The 23824-nt window shown below is 41.8% G+C and overlaps 2 protein-coding genes across 3 annotated transcripts; both read left to right on the top strand.

The window, feature by feature from the left end:
* The first annotated feature begins 8617 nt into the window (after positions 1–8617).
* LOC130291469 (glycine and tyrosine-rich protein-like) lies at positions 8618–12542 on the top strand. Its single transcript, XM_056540205.1, has 4 exons — positions 8618–8760; positions 11218–11345; positions 12195–12482; positions 12524–12542. Exons 1-4 carry the CDS (start codon positions 8707–8709, stop codon positions 12540–12542), a joined length of 489 nt encoding a protein of 162 aa, XP_056396180.1. The 5' UTR covers positions 8618–8706.
* Positions 12518–22833, top strand: LOC130290850 (uncharacterized). Of its 2 annotated transcripts, XM_056538983.1 has the most exons (5): positions 12518–12885; positions 15340–15467; positions 19338–19396; positions 20543–20681; positions 20771–22833. In XM_056538983.1, the coding sequence occupies exons 1-5, from the start codon at positions 12859–12861 to the stop codon at positions 22473–22475; spliced, it is 2058 nt and encodes a 685-aa protein (XP_056394958.1). In that variant the 5' UTR covers positions 12518–12858; the 3' UTR covers positions 22476–22833. The 2 variants fall into 2 exon arrangements, with proteins under 2 accessions (XP_056394958.1, XP_056394960.1); XM_056538985.1 differs by lacking the exon at positions 15340–15467.
* Positions 22834–23824: the final 991 nt, after the last annotated feature.

Genomic DNA, 23824 nt, shown 5'->3' with positions numbered 1-23824 from the left:
CAAGCCAGTGTGAGATTGGGGAAACGTTGTCTATGCACATGATGGAATAAAACCACCCTTTTCTTTGCAACTTGTGGAGTGCTGCATCATATTTTGCTACTGTCTGGATTGAGGAACCGACGGACCCAGGTTCCAGTTATGTGGGCACCCCTAACCTCACTTTTTTTCTGGATATTGGTTGTGCCGTTTTTATTTGCTTTGTATCTATCTATCTATCTATCTATCTATCTCATATCTATCTCATATCTATCTATCTATTATCTATCTATCTATCTATCTATCTATCTCATATCTATCTCATATCTATCTATCTATTATCTATCTATCTATCTATCTCATATCTATCTATCATCTATCTCATATCTATCTATCTATCTATCTCATATCTATCATCTATCTCATATCTATCTATCTCACATATCTATTTATCTATCTATCTATCTCATATATTTCTATCTCATATCTATCTATCTCACATCTATATCTATCTATCTCATATCTATCTATCTCATATCTATTTATCTATCTCATATTTTTCTATCTCATATCTATCTATCTCACATCTATATCTATCTATCTCATATCTATCTATCTCATATCTATCTATCCATCCATCTATCTATATCCTAATATTCTTGGTCTATACAGAAGTAATAATGGGTCTATGACATTTATCTAATTTTAGTGACGATATTCGTGAATATTCGCTCTCCAGTCTAATACAGTAAACAGTATAGGAGTCTTCTTTAGACCACAAGCTGGAAGCCGGGAGGGATGAGATCACTGTCATGTGTTCTGTGGGGAAAAAAAATATGAATATTGGTAATTACGAATACATAGCACTATATTCACCTTATTCGCGAATATAGCAAATATTTGAAATTCACGATAAAAATCTGAATTGAGAATATTCGCGCTCAACACTACAGTGGGGACCCTTGCACGTTTTGTAAATGGGGGTTTACACGATTGTAGTAAGACCTTCACGCTGGGGTACACTTTACATAATGTGTCTGGGGTTGTATCCAGACACTTGGATAACTTACAAATCAGGGGTTATCTATACTGAAACTTCACTCTGTACATCCACACAATATATACATACAAATATATACACAGTATGTATATATATATATATATATATATATATATCTTACGGTGCCCTATCGCATGGTGTAGGATACAGATTATCGTGATGTGTAAGCCCGCAGCAGTAACTCAAAGAGTGAAGAATTTGCAGAAGAGTCCTTGCTCAGCTATTCTCTCTTCTGGCTAGACAGCTATTCTCTCTTCAGCGTGGACTGGAGACAGTCTTGAGAGATCTTCCTGAATTCTGTGATCACCGCGACCAACCCAGAGCTGACTCAAGTTTGATATTAGCAACTGAAACTGGATATAGACTCACTTGCAGAGCCAGGACATGGTTTACTTGCTTCACAGAAGGCTTAGCTGGAAACCAGGGAAACTGACCTAAGGCTGCATGCACACCACGTTTTTGCTATACATTTCCCATATACGGTTTCAAGTTAAAAACTGTATGTAACCATATAGAAAACTGTATGCATTGACTTAACATTGTAAACCATATGTCAAACGCATCATCCGGTTTAGTCTGGTTGCATCTTATACAGTTTTGTGTTTTTTTTACCTGTACCCAAAACCGTAGTCTACCATGTTTTTTGGTCCGGGTGAAAAACCGTATTAAACCGTATATGTTTTCTTTTAACATGGGAGTCAATGGGAACCGTAGAGAACTGTATGTGCGTGCAGTTCCATCCGGTTTTCACCATACGGTTTTTGACTTTGCACAGTTTTTTTCTTGGAATTTCAATCAAACAAGTGAAACTTTATTCAAAATGGAGAGAAAAGTTAAAAACATATACGTTTTATACGGGTTGAAATTTGTGCACACGTTTTGATACAGTTTAGTCAGGTTTTTAGGAATCCGTTTTTTATCAAAAACCTGATACGGGAACTGCATTGCAAAAACGTGGTGTGAATGCAGCCTTAGGCTAATTCTAGAGTCAGACTAAATACTTACACTTCTCTAGGCTAGGGTCAGACTAACTAGTTGAGCATGGCTCCAGTCGTCTGGGAAGAGAGGGCTAGACTAGGAGACTTCTCCCTTAAAACCAGTGGACTCAAACTGTGGCCCTCCAGATGTTGCAAAACTTCAACTCCCAGCATGCCCGGACAGCCGTTGGCTGTCCGGGCATGCTGGGAGTTGAAGTTTTGCAACATCTGGAGGGCCACAGTTTGAGACCACTGCTTAAAGAGGTACTGCAGCCGAAATTAACCTATGCATGGAACTTAGGATGCATGAAACTTTGGTCACATGACCTTTCCTAAGCTGGAAGGTTTTAAAGGCGTACTGCAGCCCAAATTAACTTATTCCCTATGCACAAGATAGGGGATAAGTAGCTGATCACAGAGGGGGTTTGACCGCTGGGACCCCCCATGATCTCTGGGATGGGACCCGGTCTCGCTCAGTGAGAAGCGCGTGTCGTCTACCGCGCTCCTTTCATTTCTGTGGGAAAGCGATGATGCTTGAATGCTGGTCTCGTTGTAGCTCCCATAGAAATCAATGGAGCTTGTGCCACCCACCGCACGCGCTCATCAGTCAGAGCCAGGGCCCATTCCGGAGATTGGTCAGACCCCTCGCAATCAGCTACCTATCCCCTATGTTGAGGATAGGGGATAAGTTACTTTCGGCTGCAGTACCCCTTTAAAACCTTCCAGCTGAGGAAAGGCTATGTGACCAAAGTTCCGTGCATCCCTAAAATACATACCGTAATCCACCAGTGATGGCAGTAAAGAGCAAAATGTCAACCTTTGCACTTCCTGAATACAACAGTGTATGGAGAGATAACAATATGGAATTTTATACAATTTTTATACAATTTAGGCCCCTTTCACACTACAGGGATCATCCTGCTTTTTTACTGCCATTATTTTACAATAACGGATGAAAAAAAACCCGGATATAATAACTGATGATAACTGATGACCATCATCCGTTATTTTTTATGTTTTTTTTCCTAAAAAACCTGATGTTGTTCATCCGTTATCATCCGTTATTACCAGTTACATCCATTTTTATTAAATCAGATTTTTAACCCTTTTTTTTGTAAAGCTGTACTGAGCATGCTCAGTACAAAAAACGGATGTTAAAAAAACCCGAGAATAACTGATGAAAATGGATGTTATTTATTTAATTTTTTTAACATCCGGTTCCCATAGACTTAAAATTTTAACGTCCGGTTTTTCACCATTTTTTTATTTTTATTTGGCCGGATCAAAAATTAGCGGATGCACCATCTTTTGTGCCGGCAAAAATAACTGACATTAGTAAAAACGGACGTAACTGATGCAAAAGGATGTTCAAAAAATCTCATTGACATAAATGGGATTTTTGGACGGCCATTTTCAGGACTTTTTGCCAGGAGTAATAACGGAGGTTTTTTTTTCCAGGATGATACCTGTAGTGTGAAAGGGGCCTAAAATATTTTAGAAATCAGGAGAAAAATTTGGGAGATTTGGAAAATGTCTACATCGAAAGGCGCAAAAAAAGGCGCAACCACTGAACTGCGCCAAAATATGCGCCCAACATACACAACAAAACCAGTGTATACCCAATGATAAATCCCATTAAGCCTGTGACTTTATCTCGTGGCACAAGCCGCGCCATGGTGCCAGTATAGAGAGATCACGCGCCGTGACTCCGTCCTAAATGACTGATTTCACAGGATGCAGCATATTTAACCCCGTCCATTCCAGGGCTGACTTTCGTATAGCTACAGATTAGGTAGTATGGCATTGCGTTATTCTGTGTCGCACCCCTCTGAGCAGGTACCAAGCTGTGATGGTGTCATATAGAGATATAGGCTGATGTGGAGTCAAAGGCTCGAAGGCCTGGAAGGGTCTCACAGAGATAAGTGATGGAGAAACCTGTTTCCATGGTAACAGCAGTTGCCAAGATGTAGACGCACTCACCTCTGGCGGCGGTTGGCATGGACCATCCTGATAGACAGGAGGCAGATCATACGCCAGGCATGTGCTCCAGACATCTGCGCAGCTCTGCTATTCCACATGGCAAACAGTCTGCACAGCGTCCAGCGGCGGATCAATGAGCCGATCAGTGACCTGAGAGGAAAAGCAGAACATGAGGACGTGGAGCGCGGGGAGGGGGTGATGTGAGGCATCCTGTATACAGCCCCATCCACCCTGCTGGAGTATACAGATCACAATAACATAGAATATACACATCACAATGATATAGAGCAATGGTCTCCAACCTGCGGACCTCCAGATGTTGCAAAACTACAACTCCCAGCATGCCCGGACAGACAACGGCTGTCCGGCCATGCTGGGAGTTGTAGTTTTGCAACATCTGGAGGTCCACAGGTTGGAGACCACTGATATAGAGTATACAGATCACAATGATATAGAGTATACACATCCCAATGATATATACCCTGTATAGACTGGATCTATAGTCACTGGTGTATATACCCCTGTATAGACTGTATATATAGACACTGGTGTATATACCCCTGTATAGACTGGATCTATAGTCACTGGTGTATATACCCCTGTATAGACTGTATATATAGTCACTGGTGTATATACCCCTGTATAGACTGGATCTATAGTCACTGGTGTATATACCCCTGTATAGACTGTATATATAGTCACTGGTGTATATACCCCTGTATAGACTGGATCTATAGTCACTGGTGTATATACCCCTGTATAGACTGTATATATAGTCACTGGTGTATATACCCTGTATAGACTGGATCTATAGTCACTGGTGTATATACCCCTGTATAGACTGTATCTATAGTCACTGGTGTATATACCCCTGTATAGACTGTATATATAGTCACTGGTGTATATACCCCTGTATAGACTGTATATATAGTCACTGGTGTATATATCCCCTGTATAGACTGGATCTATAGTCACTGGTGTATATACCCCTGTATAGACTGTATCTATAGTCACTGGTGTATATACCCTGTATAGACTGTATATATAGTCACTGGTATATATACCCCTGTATAGACTGTATCTATAGTCACTGGTGTATATACCCCTGTATAGACTGTATCTATAGTCACTGGTGTATATAGCCCTGTATAGACTGTATCTATAGTCACTGGTGTATATACCCCTGTATAGACTGTATCTATAGTCACTGGTGTATATACCCCTGTATAGACTGTATCTATAGTCACTGGTGTATATACCCCTGTATAGACTGTATCTATAGTCACTGGTGTATATACCCTGTATAGACTGTATCTATAGTCACTGGTGTATATACACTGTATAGACTGTATCTATAGTCACAGGTGTATATACCCCTGTATAGACTGTATCTATAGTCACTGGTGTATATACCCCTGTATAGACTGTATCTATAGTCACTGGTGTATATACCCCTGTATAGACTGTATCTATAGTCACTGGTGTATATACCCCTGTATAGACTGTATCTATAGTCACTGGTGTATATACCCCTGTATAGACTGTATCTATAGTCACTGGTGTATATACCCCTGTATAGACTGTATCTATAGTCACTGGTGTATATACCCTGTATAGACTGTATCTATAGTCACTGGTGTATATACCCCTGTATAGACTGTATCTATAGTCACTGGTGTATATACCCCTGTATAGACTGGATCTATAGTCACTGGTGTATATACCCCTGTATAGACTGTATATATAGTCACTGGTGTATATACCCCTGTATAGACTGGATCTATAGTCACTGGTGTATATACCCCTGTATAGACTGTATATATAGTCACTGGTGTATATACCCTGTATAGACTGGATCTATAGTCACTGGTGTATATACCCCTGTATAGACTGTATCTATAGTCACTGGTGTATATACCCCTGTATAGACTGTATATATAGTCACTGGTGTATATACCCCTGTATAGACTGTATATATAGTCACTGGTGTATATATCCCCTGTATAGACTGGATCTATAGTCACTGGTGTATATACCCCTGTATAGACTGTATCTATAGTCACTGGTGTATATACCCTGTATAGACTGTATATATAGTCACTGGTATATATACCCCTGTATAGACTGTATCTATAGTCACTGGTGTATATACCCCTGTATAGACTGTATCTATAGTCACTGGTGTATATACCCCTGTATAGACTGTATCTATAGTCACTGGTGTATATACCCCTGTATAGACTGTATCTATAGTCACTGGTGTATATACCCCTGTATAGACTGTATCTATAGTCACTGGTGTATATACCCCTGTATAGACTGTATCTATAGTCACTGGTGTATATACCCTGTATAGACTGTATCTATAGTCACTGGTGTATATACACTGTATAGACTGTATCTATAGTCACAGGTGTATATACCCCTGTATAGACTGTATCTATAGTCACTGGTGTATATACCCCTGTATAGACTGTATCTATAGTCACTGGTGTATATACCCCTGTATAGACTGTATCTATAGTCACTGGTGTATATACCCCTGTATAGACTGTATCTATAGTCACTGGTGTATATACCCCTGTATAGACTGTATCTATAGTCACTGGTGTATATACCCCTGTATAGACTGTATCTATAGTCACTGGTGTATATACCCTGTATAGACTGTATATATAGTCACTGGTGTATATACACTGTATAGACTGGATCTATAGTCACTGGTGTATATACCCCTGTATAGACTGTATCTATAGTCACTGGTGTATATACCCCTGTATAGACTGTATATATAGTCACTGGTGTATATACCCCTGTATAGACTGTATCTATAGTCACTGGTGTATATACCCCTGTATAGACTGTATATATAGTCACTGGTGTATATACCCCTGTATAGACTGTATATATAGTTACTGGTGTATATACCCCTGTATAGACTGTATATATAGTCACTGGTGTATATACCCCTGTATAGACTGTATATATAGTCACTGGTGTATATACCCCTGTATAGACTGTATCTATAGTCACTGGTGTATATACCCCTGTATAGACTGTATATATAGTCACTGGTGTATATACCCCTGTATAGACTGTATATATAGTCACTGGTGTATATACCCCTGTATAGACTGTATATATAGTTACTGGTGTATATACCCCTGTATATACTGGATCTATAATCACTGGTGTATATACCCCTGTATAGACTGTATATATAGTCACTGGTGTATATACCCCTGTATAGACTGTATATATAGTCACTGGTGTATATACCCCTGTATAGACTGTATACACAGACACTGGTGTATATACCTCTGTATAAACTGTATCTATAGTCACTGGTGTATATACCCCTGTATATACTGGATCTATAATCACTGGTGTATATACCCCTGTATAGACGGTATCTATAGTCACTGGTGTATATACCCCTGTATAGACTGTATATATAGTCACTGGTATATATACCCCCGTATAGACTGTATCTATAGTCACTGGTGTATATACCCCTGTATAGACTGTATATATAGACACTGGTGTATATCCCCTGTATAGACTGTATCTATAGTCACTGGTATATATACCCTGTATAGACTGTATATATAGTCACTGGTGTATATACCCCTGTATATACTGTATATATAGTCACTGGTGTATATACCCCTGTATAGACTGTATACACAGACACTGGTGTATATACCTCTGTATAAACTGTATCTATAGTCACTGGTGTATATACCCCTGTATATACTGGATCTATAATCACTGGTGTATATACCCCTGTATAGACTGTATCTATAGTCACTGGTGTATATACCCCTGTATAGACTGTATATATAGTCACTGGTATATATACCCCCGTATAGACTGTATCTATAGTCACTGGTGTATATACCCCTGTATAGACTGTATATATAGACACTGGTGTATATCCCCTGTATAGACTGTATCTATAGTCACTGGTATATATACCCTGTATAGACTGTATCTATAGTCACTGGTGTGTATATACCCCTGTATAGACTGTATCTATAGTCACTGGTGTATATACCCTGTATAGACTGTATATATAGTGACTGGTGTATATACTCCTGTATAGACTGTATATATAGTCACTGGTGTATATACCCCTGTATAGACTGTGTGTATATAGTCACTGGTGTATATACCCCTGTATAGACTGTATCTATAGTCACTGGTGTATATACCCCCGTATAGACTGTATCTATAGTCACTGGTGTGTATATACCCCTGTATAGACTGGATCTATAGTCACTGGTGTATATATACCCCTGTATAGACTGTATCTATAGTGACTGGTGTATATACCCCTGTATAGACTGTATCTATAGTGACTGGTGTATATACCCCTGTATAGACTGTATACACAGACACTGGTGTATGTACCCTGTATATATAGATTGGTACTGTAGCTGCTGGTGTATATCCTGTATAGCAGTGTTTTCCCAGTGTGGGCTGGGAGTTGTAATTTCCCAGCAGCTGCAGGCGCCCTGTTTGGAGAACACTGCAGTATAGTCAGGCTCTGCGGTTACTATGGTGACAGCCTCTGTCTCTGGTGCTGATCCCGGGATCCATGCGCTCGGCGCTCTCTCTCAGGCCGGTGTCGGCGCTCTCTCTCTCGCTCTCAGGCTGGTGTCGGCGCTCCATTGGTTCTGTCTGGTTTCCTGAGCAACAAGGAGACGCTCAATGGCGGCGTCCGTGCACAGGGGAGATCGGGGGAACATGGAGGACAAGACTCAGGTATAGAGATGTATCAGCCTACTGTGTATGCTATGAATGAGTGTAGGTGTATTCTATGAGTGTGAGTGTGTATTCTATGAGTGTGTGTATACTATATGTGTGTGTGTATTCTAAGAGTGTGTGTATACTATAAGTGTGTGTGTGTATTCTATGTGTGTATACTATAAGTGTGAGTGTGTACTATATGTGTGTGTGTATTCTATGTGTGTATACTATATGTGTGTGTGTATTCTATGTGTGTATACTATATGTGTGTGTGTATTCTATGTGTGTGTGTGTATACTATAAGTGTGAGTGTATACTATAAGTGTGTGTGTGTATTCTATGTGTGTATACTATAAGTGTGAGTGTATACTATAAGTGTGTGTGTGTATTCTATGTGTGTATACTATAAGTGTGATTGTGTACTATATGTGTGTGTGTATTCTATGTGTGTATACTATATGTGTGTGTATTCTATGTGTGTATACTATAAGTGTGAGTGTGTACTATATGTGTGTGTGTATTCTATGTGTGTATACTATATGTGTGTGTGTATTCTATGTGTGTATACTATATGTGTGTGTGTGTATTCTATGTGTGTGTGTATTCTATGTGTGTATACTATATGTGTGTGTATTCTATGTGTGTATACTATATGTGTGTGTGTGTATTCTATGTGTGTATACTATATGTGTGTGTGTGTATTCTATGTGTGTATACTATATGTGTGTGTATTCTATGTGTGTATACTATATGTGTGTGTGTATTCTATGTGTATACTATATGTGTGTGTGTGTATTCTATGTGTGTATACTATAAGTGTGAGTGTGTACTATATGTGTGTGTGTATTCTATGTGTGTATACTATATGTGTGTGTGTATTCTATGTGTGTATACTATATGTGTGTGTGTGTATTCTATGTGTGTGTGTATTCTATGTGTGTATACTATATGTGTGTGTATTCTATGTGTGTATACTATATGTGTGTGTGTGTATTCTATGTGTGTATACTATATGTGTGTGTGTGTATTCTATGTGTGTATACTATATGTGTGTGTGTGTATTCTATGTGTGTATACTATATGTGTGTGTGTGTGTATTCTATGTGTGTGTGTATTCTATGTGTGTATACTATATGTGTGTGTATTCTATGTGTGTATACTATATGTGTGTGTGTGTATTCTATGTGTGTGTGTATTCTATGTGTGTATACTATATGTGTGTGTATTCTATGTGTGTATACTATATGTGTGTGTGTATACTATAAGTGTGTGTTTATTCTATGAGTGTGTGTGTATACAATAAGTGTAAGTGTATACTGTGAGTGTGTGTATATACTGTGAGAGTGTACACTTTAAGTGTGAGTGTATACTATGAGTGAGTGTATATAGGCAGCTACAGAGCTTGATATATGACTGTATACTCAAGCTGCCGTCTATCTGACTAAATCTCTAGCTCTATATATATATGTGGCTCTACATCTCTTGCAAAACTACAACTCCCAGCATACCCTGACAGCCTCCGGTAGGGTCTGAGAGGTTGGGGATTACTGCCTCATGGCATTTACACCAATGTGCAGCAGTATATCTAGTATATACATATCCCTCAACAGGAGGACATCCCCAATTCTTTACACTGCCGGCCGTATCCAGAGGTTTGTAAAATGCTCAAGATAGAAATAAGACTGATAAGTCACATTTTAGACCTATCAGCCTTACAGCCTCATCCTTAAAGGGGCACTCCGGTGGAAAACATTTTTTTTTTTTTAAATCAACTGGTGTCAGAAAGTTAAATTAATTACTTCTATTAAGAAATCTTCATCCTTCCAGTACATATTAGCAGCTGTATGCTACAGAGGAAATTCTTTTCTTTTTGAATTTCTTTTTTGTCTTGTCCACAGTGCTCTCTGCTGACACCTGATGCCCGTATCAGGAACTGTCCAGAGTAGGAGAAAATCCTCATAGCAAACCTATGCTGCTCTGGACAGTTCCTGACACGGACATCAGGTGACAGCAGAGAGCACTGTGGACAAGACAAAAAAAGAAATTCAAAAAGAAAAGAATTTCCTCTGTAGCATACAGATGCTAATAAGTACTGGAAGGATTAAGATTTTTTTTTTTTAATAGAAGTCATTTACAAATCTGTTTAACTTTCTGACACCAGTTCACTTAAAAAAAAAAAGAAGTTTTCCACCGGAGTACCCATTTAAGACTGAGTAGATCAGGGTTTCCCAACCAGCATGCCTCCAGCTGTTGCAAAACTACAATTCCCAGCATGCCCGGACAGCCAACGTCTGGGAGTTGTAGTTTTGCAACAGCTGGAGAGTTATGCCCTGCGTTATGTAGACAGATTATGACCTTTTATCAGGTTGTTATATGTTTATTACATAATAGGCGCTGACTGGTGAATACTGAGGGATCAGGTTACACTGGTGATCACTTCTATAATATTTTTATTTTATTTTTATCTTCCAGGCCATCAATGCAGCGTCTAAGAATTCTTCACTGATAAGACCCTCTCCGTATATGAAGAGAAGCGTTTTACCCCCAGCCACCAACCAGACCCCACCCAGCAGGCTGTCCGCACCTACACCCAGAGTGCGGTAATACAAGAAACAATATGGATACATACATGTCCAGCTAGTCCATTGGTCACTCTCTGAGCTTAGAGCAGTATTTGCCTCCAGCTGTTGCCAAACTACAACTCCCAGCATGCCCGGACAGCCAGAGGCTGTCCGGGCATGCTGGGAGTTGTAGTTTGGCAACAGCTGGAGGCCCCCTGACTGGGAAACAATGGTCTTGACAGTCTTAAAGGGGTACTCCAGTGGAAAACATTTTTTTTTTTATCAACTGGTGCCAGAAAGTTAAACAGATTTGTAAATTACTTCTATTAAAAAAATCTTTACCCTTCCAGTACTTATTAGCAGCTGTATGCTACAGAGGAAATTCTTTTCTTTTTGAAATTTTTTTTTTGTTTTGTCCTCAGTGCTGCTGACACCTCTGTCCGTGTCAGGAACTGTCCAGAGCAGCAGTGGGGATTTTCTCCTGCTCTGGACAGTTCCTGACACGGACAGAGGTGTCAGCAGAGAGCACTGTGGACAAGACAAAAAAGAAATTCAAAAAGAATATAATTTCCTCTGTAGCATACAGCTGCTAATAAGTACTGGAAGGGTAAAGATTTTTTAATAGAAGTCATTTACAAATCTGTTTAAACTTTCTGGCACCAGTTGATTTAAAAAATGTAAATGTTTTCCACCGGAGTACCCCTTTAAAGGATAAGACTGTAAGGCTCATAGGTCAAAAATATGACATCTAATTCTAATTCTAATAATAAGGCATTTCCTTCTGTTGAGGGATATGTAATTATGTATATACTAGATAGACTGGTGCACTTAAAAAAAAAAGTGTTTCTCCTATACATTATTGATAATGTGCCCATGTAATTCCCTCAGCAAAGCAAAGACCCCAGCAAAATCTTCCTCCACTGCCTGCACCAGTGCGCCCGCAGCTGGCACCCGGACATTGTCAGGAGGAGCGCCGGCAGCTTGCACCCGGACACTGTCAGGAGGAGCGCCGGCAGCTGGCAACCGGACACTGTCAGGAGGAGCGCCCACAGCTGGCACCCGGACACTGTCAGGAGGAGCGCCCGCAGCTGGCACCCGGACACTGTCAGGAGGAGCGCCCGCAGCTGGCACCCGGACATTGTCAGGAGGAGCGCCGGCAGCTGGCACCCGGACACCGTCAGGAGGAGCGCCGGCAGCTGGCACCCGGACACCGGCAGGAGGAGCGCCCGCAGCTGACACCCGATCACTATCAGGAGGAGCGCCCGCAGCTGGCAACCGATCACTGTCAGGAGGAGCGCCCGCAGCTGGCACCCGATCACTGTCAGGAGGAGCGCCCACAGCTGGCACCCGATCACTGTCAGGAGGAGCGCCCGCAGCTGGCACCCGATCACTGTCAGGAGGAGCGCCCGCAGCTGGCACCCGATCACTGTCAGGAGGACCGCCCACAGCTGGCACCCGATCACTGTCAGGAGGAGCGCCCGCAGCTGGCACCCGATCACTGTCAGGAGGAGCGCCCGCAGCTGGCACCCGATCACTGTCAGGAGGAGCACCCATGCTGAATCCATCCCTGAAAGCAAAGGTTAGTGAGACGACAGGGCGCAGAGTTATTAATACTAGGAAGGTATAAAGCCAATGACTGGAACAAATGAAGTGTTTCACAATCCAGAGAGGGCATCGTGCCACATGTCACCGAGATTAGATGCCCCAGAGGTTATTCTCAGTCAGGGCAAAAAGTCACCAAGTTCTTGCGTTGCAATGTGGATGCCGAGTCTGATCCGGTGGCTCCAGCTCTTCTAAGAACGACTTTATGGGGCATCGTCCAGCCTGGGCAAGTGCTATACCACCATGTGGGTGCCCTACAGTCTGCTATCATCTGTAAGGGATCCGCATTGTCAAGGCTTATGCAACAAAGTATTGGGCCCCTCAAGGTTTCTAGTGGATGACGGTGTTCCTGTAAACCAACAATAAAGGGGTACTCCGGTGAAAAACAATCAAACGGTGCCAGAAAATTCAACAGATTTGTAAATTACTTCTAATTAGAAATCCAGTGCTTCCAGTATATATCAGCTGCTGTATGCTCCAGAGGATGTTGTGTAGTTATTTTCTGTCTGACCACAGTGCTCTCTGCTGACACCTCTGTCCATGTCAGGAACTGTCCAGAGCAGGAGCAAATCCCCATTTTAAACCTCTCCTGCTCTGGATAGTTCCTGACATGGAGAGAACACCACAACTTCCTATGGAGCATACAGCAGCTGATAAGTACTGGAAGGATTAAGATTTTTAAATAGAAGTATTTTACACTATGTTTTGTCCACCTGAAGAAAATACGGGCGGACATTCTGTGCACATCAGACGCTGATGTGTTGGCGCTAGGACATGCCCGTCACCATTGACGGCAATGCATATCCGAGCGGATTCCACTGAAAGAACGAACATGTTCAGTTTTTCGGCGGAATCCGGAATTAGAATTTCCGCATTGGAAACGTATTAGTGTGCAGAGTGCAGCAGAACCCCACTGAAAACAATGGGGGGTATTCATGAAAAGTGATGTAGGGGAACGTCTGTTTACTCCATTACTTCATGTGGTGGAAACTGTGTACCTGCGGCAGATTTATTACGTGGATAAATACGGCGCTGATCACATGTCTTAGGCCGGGTTCACACCACGTTTTTGCAGTACATTTCCCGTATACATTTCCAATTTGAAAACCGTACAGAACCGTACTGAAAACCGTATGCATTGACTCTACATTGAAAACCGTATTCCAAAAGATGCATCAGTTTGTATCCGTTTTGCATCTTATACAGTTTTGTCAGTTTTTTTCCCGTACCCATAACCGTAGCCTGCCACTGTTTTTGGTCCGGGTGAAAAACCGTATTGAAATGTATATGTTTTTTTAACATGGGAGTCAATGGGAACCGTACAGAACCGTATGTGCTTACGGTTCCATCCAGTTTTCACCATACGGTTTATGACTTTGCACAGTTTTTTTTTTCTTGGAATTTCAATCAAACAAGTGAAACTTTATTCATAATGGAGTGAAAAGTTAAAAACGTATACCTTTTTTTTCTTAAAAAACTGATGTAACCGGACATTATTTTTCAAACCGTATACGGATTAGAATTTGTAAACCCGTTTTGATACAGTTTAGTCCGGTTTTGAGGAATCCGTTTTTCATCAAAAACCTAATACGGGAAACTGTATTGCAAAAACGTGGAAACGTAAAAGAGATTTCTGGTATTGGTGTGAATAGACCTTTAGGTTGCGTTCACACGGCCATCTACACCCGTCCCGTTCTTCTCCCGTCAAAAATAAAAACGGACTATAACGGATGCAAGACGATGTTATCTGTTTGGATCCATTATTGTTCAGCTAATAAACCCAAAAATAATTTTTTTGTTCTGAGCATGCTCAGAAGTAAAAACGGATCAAAAGACGGATTGAAAAAACAGATGCAAACGGATGACATTTAAGGCTCAACTGTTTTCCATAGACTTCAATGTTAAATTTACTGTTTCCGTTTTTTCTTCCGTTTGTTTTACGGGAGAAAAAATACTGCATGTGCCGTTTTTTCTCCCATCAAAATAATATAAATGAGCGCAGACGGGTACAAACTGATGTAAATGGATTGTAAAAGAAAATCACATTGACATGAATGGGAATTTTTTTTAAACCGTTTTTAATCCGTGTACAGCCTGCAAGAACGGAACCGAAACAGGGATAAAAAAAAAACAGGGACAGACGGTCGTGTGGACGCACCCTTACCTAGGAATGTGTTTCCCAACCAGTGTGCCTCCAGCTGTGTCAAAACTATAACTCCCCGTAGGCCTGGGCATGGTGGGAGTTGTAGTTTTGACACAGCTGGAGGCTCACTGGTTGGGAAACACTAACCTAGGATGCTGTGTGTGTCCAGTCCCATAGCACCGTCTGATAGGATCCCATGCAGTGATGACCTCTGACCCCCCTCCATATACCATTGGACATATTGGGGTTTGGTTATCTATTATAAGGAGTCTGATTTGTTCCCCTCAGAGAGGAGCGAGTAGCGTGAACGCCGGGGTAGTCAGAGAGAGACACAGCGTTCCATCAATACGGAAAGAGCCACAGATGAAATGTCGAACGCCCCATGTGCTGATACCAATGAAACTGAAGAGGTCGGGGTAAGTGGACGTCCACATAGACTGGATATACAAGCCATAGGATAATATCGCTCTTCCATTATCAGCATGTGACCTTTAAAGGGATATTCCAGGAAAATTTTTTTTTTTTTTTTTTTTAGTTCAACTGGCTCCAGAAAGTTAAACAGATTTGTAAATTACTTCTATTAAAAAAATCTCAATCCTTCCAATAATTATCAGCTGCTGAAGTTGAGTTGTTCTTTTCCTTCTGGCAACAGTGCTCTCTGCTGACATCTCTGCTTGTCTTGGGAACTGCACAGAGTAGAAGAGGTTTGCTTTGGGGATTTGCTTCTACTCTGGACAGTTCCTGAGACAGGTGTCATCAGAGAGCACTTAGACAGAAAAAAACAACTCAACTTCAGCAGCTCATAAGTACTGAAAGGATTAAGATTTTTTAATAGAAGTAATTTACAAATCTGTTTAACTTTCTGGAGCCAGTTGATATAAAAAAAATCAAATGGATAACCCCTTTAAATTTGTCTCTGGTTACCTAATCATACCTTGCCCTAAGATCAGCACCCTCCGTTTTTATAACGGAACATATAACGGATCTTTAAAAACACAGTTCCTGACACAGACAGAGGTGGCAGCAGAGAGCACTGTGGTCAGACTGGAAAGAACTACACAACTTCCTTTTGGAGCATACAGCAGCTGATAAGTACTGGGAGGATTAAGATTTTTATATAGAAGTAATTTACAAACCTGTATAACTTTCTGGCAACAGTTTGAAAACATTTTTTATTCCCTCCGGAGTACTCCTTTGAAGGAAAACTGTCACCAGTGTCACCTGCACTAACTGGTCGGTACCGATAGATAGTGGAGGTGACACTGATGACAACGATACTTACCTTGTCCCGTTCCGTGGTGGGGATCTTCAGTGATTTCCTCCGTTAGCTCCCGTCCCGGCAGCCGGCTTAGGGCATGGGCGGAGCTTAATGACATCACCGCCCATGCGGAGCTGACAGAGGAGATTACCAAAGATCCCCGCCATGGAGACAAGGTAGGTACCGTTGTCATCAGTGTCACCTGCACTATCTGTCGGTACTGACAGGTTAGTGCAGGTGACACTGGTGACAGATTTCCTTTAAAGGGGTACTCCACTGGAAAAAAAAAAATTTTAATCAACTGGTGCCAGAAAATTAAACAGATTTGTAAATTACTTCTATTAAAAAAATCTTAAGCCTTCCAGTACTTATCAGCTGCTGTAAACCACAGAGGAAGTTCTTTTCTTTTTGGATTTCCTTTCTGCCTGACCACAGTGCTCTCTGCTGACACCTCTGTCCGTTTTAGGAACTGTTCAGTGTAGGAGCAAATCCCCATATCAAACCTATCCTGCTCTGGACAATTCCTAAAACGGACCGAGGTGTCAGCAGAGAGCACTGTGGTCAGACAGAAAGGAAATTCAAAAAGAAAAGAACTTCCTGTAGATCATAACAGCAGCTAAGTACTGAAAGGATAAAGATTTTTTAATAGAAGTAATTTACAAATCTGTTTAACTTTCTGACACCAGTTGATAAAAAAAAAAAAGAAAAAAAAAAAGTTTTCCAGTGGAGTACCCCTTTAAGCTGTTTAGCACTATACTAACCACCTCACTCCTCACTCCCATACTCTGTGCTGCTTGGTCCCTATTGGTTTATCACACATAGTATTGTCCTTATAGAATACCTGGTGTCCTGAAATACACTGTGCTGCTGTGGGTATCACCAGATCACACAAACCAGGTGCGAGATGGTAGCATTTCTCTGTGTCGCTGCGGGGACTTTACTTCCTTATTATATAATCCTGTGTATTTACACCTATGAATTACTTAACAGAGAGCAAAGGTCCCGTAGCCTGCTCCCTGCCCGCCCCATATTTACTTGTATAATCTGCTAATTCCCATTATACCCAGTGACCCAGGGGAGGAATTACCTCTGTGTGAGTCTTTCCCACCATCTTTCTCCTGTATAGGAGCAACCCACGCTATCTATAGCAATGGCTTCCAAACTGCGGCCCTCCAGCTGTTGCAAAACTACAACTCCCAGTATGCCCGGACAGCCAACGGCTGTCCGGGCATGCTGGGAGTTGTAGTTTTGCAGCAGCTGGAGGTCCTAAGCTTGGAGAGCACTGATCTATGGGTAGCAGATGGCCACCATTATAGCTTTCATAGAGATCACCCAGCTTTCTTAGCACCAACACGCGTTGTCACCCAACTTTCCGAAAATCATAATGACCATAATGGTAGTCACCCAGCTTTTCATAGTCAGATAACTTACATAATGGACTAAATGCATACAAGGAAATGTTTTCCTTGGTTACCATATAGAGACGCTCTTCTTACATATACAGATGTAGCAGAGCTGAATTTTTACCTACAGTCCTATGTAAGTCAAGGTTTCATTGTCCCTTAAAGGGGAACTCCGGTGGAAAACAGCTGGAGGCACCCTAGTTGGGAAACACTGTTCTAACTTATCAACTTTATAGATCTTCACTTTCCATCCACATGCAAGAAAATGGATCCGAGCAGAGGATGATGGGAAAGTTAAAGGGGTACTTCACTGGAAAACATTTTTAAAAATCAACTGGTGCCAGGAAGTTAAACAGATTTGTAAATGACTTCTATTAAAAAAAAATCTTAATCCTTTCAGTACTTTTTAGCAGCTGTTTGTTACAGAGGAAAATCTTTATTTTTTTAATTTCTTTTTTGTCTTGTCCACAGCGCTCTCTGCTGACACCTGATGCCCGTATCAAGAACTGTCCAGAGCAGGAGAAAATCCCCATAGCAAACCTATGCTGCTCTGGACAGTTCCTGACACGGACAGAGGTGTCAGCAGAGAGCACTGTGGACAAGACAAAAAAGAAATTAAAAAAGTAAACAATACAGCTGCTAAAAAGTACTAAAAAAAAAAGGATTAAGATTTTTTTTTAAATAAAAGTAATTTACAAATCTGTTTAACTTTCTGGCACCAGTTCATTTAAAAAAAAAAATTAAAAAAAAAAATTAAAAAAAAAAAGTTTTCCACCGGAGTACCCCTTTAATGCCAGGTTCACATTGCAGAATATCTGGCAATTCCGTTGCAGCAGAGTCCCATTGTATTCTGCTGCGCCATGTACGCGGCGGAAATTCTGAACCCGGTCTTCGCCGAAAAAACTGACGTGTCAATTCTTTAGGCAGAACCCGCTCGAAAATGCATTGCCCTTTATGAAGACGGCCGGACCTAGTGCCGGAGTGCTCTGCTCTTTGCAGAATGTTCGCCTGTGTTTTCCTGGTGGACATTCTGCTAAATTTCTGCCATGTGAACATGGTCTTAAAGGGGTACTCCACTGGAAAATATTTTTCTTTTAAATAAACTGGTGCTAAAAAGTTAAACAGATTTGTAAATTACTTTTATTAAAAAAAAAATCTTAATCCTTTCAGTACTTATCAGCTGCTGTATAATACACAAGTTGAGTTGTTCTTTTCTGTCTGACCACAGTGGTCTCTGCTGACACCTCTGTCCATGTCAGGAACTGTCCAGAGCAGGAACAAATTCCCATAGCAAACCTATCCTGCTCTGGACAGTTCCTGACATGGACAGAGGTGTCAGCAGAGAGCGCTGTGGTCAGACTGGAAAGAACTACACAACTTCCTGTGGAGCATATACAGCAGCTGATAAGTACTGGAAGGATTAGGACTTTTATATAGAAGTATTTTACTAATCTGTATAACTTTCTGGGATACCCTTTAAGCTGCTTTGGAGCAATCATAGTCCCCCATGCATCATATAAATCACAGTCTCTGCTCTGTCTCTTTTTAGTTAAGATCTCTTGGCTTCCTGTATAGCATTAACAGAAGTCTATATAGAATATATAATTTTTTTTTTTTTTTTAAAGGTTAAAACTTTTGGAACCTGAAAAAGTGAAGACTTTGACCTCTCGACTTCCTGTGTCAGGTAAAGAGTGACAGAAAAATATGCAGTATATACAGTGATACGTACTATCGCATTGATATAGTCAGCATCCAGTGCTCTGAATGGCTATAATCTGCTGTCTGTAATCTAGCAGTGGCTTAATATTAAATTAATTATAATGTTCAGCCTTTTCCAACCAGGGTGCCTCCAGCTGTTGCAAAACTACAACTCCCAGCATGCCCGGACAGCCAACGGCTAGAGGCACCCTGGTTGGGAAACACTGATCATTGGTATGGAACTATCGTGGAAGTAATTCCCTACTTAAATACCGTACCTCCCAAAGTACTTACGTACCGTACCTCCCAAACTACTTACCGTACCATAACTCCGTAACTACTTACCGTACTTACCATGACTCCCTAACTACTTGCGTACTTACCATTACCATAACTCCCTAACTACTTGCGTACTTACCATTACCATAACTCCCTACTTGCGTACTTACCATAACTCCCTAACTACTTGCGTACTTACCATTACCATAACTCCCTGACTACTTGCGTACTTACCATTACCACAACTCCCTAACTACTTGCGTTCTTATCACAACTCCCTAACTACTTGCATACTTACCATAACTCCCTAACTACTTGCGTACTTACCATAGCTCCCTAACTACTTGCGTACTTACCATAGCTCCCTAACTACTTGCGTACTTACCATAACTCCCTAACTACTTGCGTACTTACCATAACTCCCTAACTACTTGCGTACTTACCATAACTCCCTAACTACTTGCGTACTTACCATAACTCCCTAACTACTTGCGTACTTACCATAGCTCCCTAACTACTTGCGTACTTACCATAACTCCCTAACTACTTGCAAACTTACCATAGCTCCCTAACTACTTGCCTACTTACCATAGCTCCCTAACTACTTGCGTACTTACCATAGCTCCCTAACTACTTACGTACTTACCATAACTCCCTAACTACTTACGTACTTACCATAACTCCCTAACTACTTACTTACTTTTTCCCCCATTACATACAGCACAACTCTTCTCCATGGTTCATATCTGGTATTGCTGTATTCATTTGAATGATCAGTTGCTTCCTATGACATAAGCCGTGTGCTGTTCTTGGGTGCCCGATCTAACAGTGTTCTTCTTTTGGGTTAAAACAGATGAGAAACACAACGTGGTTCTTTGTCCGACAACCATTACCAAACAGCCGCCTAGGAGTTATAGGCAGAACCTATTGCCCAGATCATCAGTGAGACAGACCGAGTCTTCAAGGAAGAGGATGGGAATTACCAGCAGACGGTAAGAAGGATGACCGCCATCTTATGTTCAGATACAGACATATAGATTATGGACTGTGTCACATTCATGTGTATGGATTCTTCCTCTAGAGAGAATATTATCCAGTCTGGAAGGACGAAGATTCTGGAGGTGGATGAAAGTACGGGAGGCCATGAAGTGAGTCAGCAAATGGATCGGCTGCTTCTGGATGATAAAGGTTGTGATGAATCCAGAAGAGGTGATAGTGAAGTATATAATAGCCGACCACCACCTGTCCAGCCTGAAGGTAGCCCAGATGATTACAGGAACTTTGAGAAGACAGTCCAAGATAGCCGACCTTCTCCTGTCCAGCCTGGAGGTAGCCCAGATGATGACAGGAACTCAGGGAAGACAGTCCAAGATGGCCGACCTTCTCCTGTCCAGCCTGGAGGTAGCCCAGATGATGACAGAAACTTTGAGAAGACAGTCCAAGATAGCCTACCTTCTCTTGTCCAGCCTGGAGGTAGCCCAGATGATGAGAGGAACTCAGGACAGACAGTCCAAGATGGCCGACCTTCTCCTGTCCAGCCTGGAGGTAGCCCAGATGATGACAGGAACTCTGGAAAGACAGTCCAAGATGGCCGACCTTCTCCTGTCCAGCCTGAAGGAAGCCCAGATGAGGTTAGGAGCTCTGGCCAGACAGTCCAAGATGGCCGACCACCACAAGTCCAAACTGAAGGTAGCTCAGATGATGTTAGGAGCTCTGGCCAGACAGCCCAAGATGGCCAACCACCACCTGTCCAACCTGAAGCTAGCCCAGATGATGACAGGAATTCTGGGCAGACAGTCCAAGACGATGCTGCCAGTGCAGAAGAATCCAGTGTACAGAATGATCTGAAGTCCTCACCAGTGACCGACCATCCAGCATCTAAACAGACAGAAGATATGGAGACCTTCGTCACAGAGTCTACTTTTCCGCAGACTAGAGATGTCCAAGAGCAGCTTCCAGGACACAAGGAGTCACCTTCACAATCTTTACCCCGAAGCCAAGAGAACCATGTGGCAAAACTAGGTCATCCTGAAGCTCCACCAACAGAGCATGCCCAATCTAGCTGTCCTGATATCAATGTGGTCGAAGGTTCTTCAGAAGAACCAACCTCAGAAGCTCAAGAACATCTTCCGTCAAGTCACGACCATGTAAAAGACGACGGTACAGAGGCTCATACTGCGTCACTTGTAGGCGAAAACAACACGTTGTCCAATTCAGAAGATGAATTGTTGGGCAAGAAGAGCAACACCACCCCTGGGCTAAATTCACCTGAAGATCAAAAAAGTGCTACAGAAGTGGGAAACCAAGAAAAACCAAACCAACGTGTCTGGTCAAGAACCAATGACATTATAAGACAGAGTCAAGGAGTCCTGGTACTGACAAGAAGTACGGATGAAAATGCTGTGTTCATCCCCAAACTTAAGTTCGAGTTTACCCCTGATAATAGTATAGACTGGAGCGTGCTGGGTCCTCCACCTCTGGGCAACAATAAAGGAGATCCAACCAAAATGAAGGACCCCAGGGTTCTGGCTGCCTGTACACCTCGAGGCCCGACCTTTAGTAAGAGTCTGTTGAAGAAGAACTTCATGTTGCCTGGTCAGGATCTTCCAGGTGGTTCCTCAGACTCGGTCCTGAGGTTCTCCGGAGATGTCATAGGGAACAATACTCATCCTCTAGACAGAATTGTGGATCTCTCCATTTCATTTCAGGACAAATTTGGGGAACAGGAAATTCCAGCAGACATTCCCAAAATACTATTAACTGAGGAAGACATTGATGAGGACTAAATAGTACAGACGCACACTACTGATCAGGATATACTCCATGCTTTATACTGCAGCTCCGCTTGTTTACACTGGCAGATTCCACAAGTGCCAGGAGCTCTGTGCATGGAACCTTTGAACCAGAGTTCCTCATCTAGCGCATTGCAGTATTTTACGCATCCATTTAATGGTGTTTGTACAGTTAGCGGTATTTTCCGTACCTGCCATATGCTGGCGCCACTGTAGTAACTTATCATTAAGCTACAGGTTAATTATTACAGATGCATTCATGAAGACTATTATGAAGTATCTGGATCAGGGTATATGGATCTTTATGTGTCAGGATGACCTGTACATAGTTGTATACCTCAGTGTTTCCCAACCAGAGTTCCTCCAGGTGTTGCAAAACTACAAGTCCCAGCATGCCCGGACAGCCTTTGGCTGTCCGGGGATGCTGGGACTTGTAGTTTTGCAACACCTGGAGGCACCCTAGTTGGGAAACACTGTTCTAACTCATCAGCTTTATAGATCTTCCCTTTCCATCCACATGCAAGAAAAATGGATCCGAGCAGAGGATCATGGGAAAGTTAAAGGGGTACTCCACTGGAAAACATTTTTTATTTTTTAAATCAACTGGTGCCAGAAAGTTAAACAGATTTGTAAATTACTGCTATTTAAAAATCTTAATCCTTCCAGTACTTATCAGCTGCTGTATCATCCACAGGAAGTTCTTTTCTCTTTGAATTTCCTTTCTGTCTGACCACAGTGCTCTCTGCTGACACCTCTGTCCATGTCAGGAACTTTCCAGAGCAAAAGAGGTTTGATTCTACTCTGGATAGTTCCTAAAATGGACAGAGGTGTCAGCAGAGAGCACTGTGGTCAGACAGAAAAGAAATTCAAAGAGAAAAGAACTTCCTGTGGAGCATATAACAGCTGATAAGTACTGCAAGGATTAAGATTTTTAAACAGAAGTCATTTACAAATCTGTTTAACTTTCTGGCACCAGTTGATTTAGAACAAAAATGTTTTCCACTGGAGTACCCCTTTAAGTTCTGATGTAGTTTTGAGAAAGGTAGACAAAGACCGGCACTGGCGTCTATGGTTTTAATCATTCTCTAGCAGGCTCTGGCTATCTGCCAAACACTCAGCACTGCAGCAAAGCAACCAACTATTTGGAACCAAACGAGGTGCTCAATCCACCAGAGCATAAAATGCTAAATCCATAAATAAGAAATCGAGAATGAGGAGGCACTCACGGTTTCATGGTGCAGCAGTTTTCTTTATTTTCAGTGCAGGGTTGGAGCAGTGCAGCATCTGCAGGACGCCATTGCAGGAGCACAGGTGCAGTGACTATTGTTTCACGCCCCAATTGT

This window comes from Hyla sarda, chromosome 9, assembly GCF_029499605.1.
Source record: "Hyla sarda isolate aHylSar1 chromosome 9, aHylSar1.hap1, whole genome shotgun sequence".
NCBI classification, from domain to species: domain Eukaryota; kingdom Metazoa; phylum Chordata; class Amphibia; order Anura; family Hylidae; genus Hyla; species Hyla sarda.
This window is presented reverse-complemented; position numbering and strand designations above follow the sequence as displayed.

Bases quoted from the DNA above. Each gene is read 5' to 3' on its own strand.
- LOC130291469 (XM_056540205.1), top strand. From the start codon at position 8,707: ATGGCGGCGTCCGTGCACAGGGGAGATCGGGGGAACATGGAGGACAAG. The intron at 8,761-11,217 runs GTATAGAGATGT...TTTATCTTCCAG, and splicing joins ACATGGAGGACAAGACTCAG to GCCATCAATGCAGCGTCTAA. The intron at 11,346-12,194 runs GTAATACAAGAA...TAATTCCCTCAG, and splicing joins GCACCTACACCCAGAGTGCG to CAAAGCAAAGACCCCAGCAA.
- LOC130290850 (XM_056538983.1), top strand. From the start codon at position 12,859: ATGCTGAATCCATCCCTGAAAGCAAAG. The intron at 12,886-15,339 runs GTTAGTGAGACG...TGTTCCCCTCAG, and splicing joins ATCCATCCCTGAAAGCAAAG to AGAGGAGCGAGTAGCGTGAA. The intron at 15,468-19,337 runs GTAAGTGGACGT...TTTTTTTTAAAG, and splicing joins ATGAAACTGAAGAGGTCGGG to GTTAAAACTTTTGGAACCTG.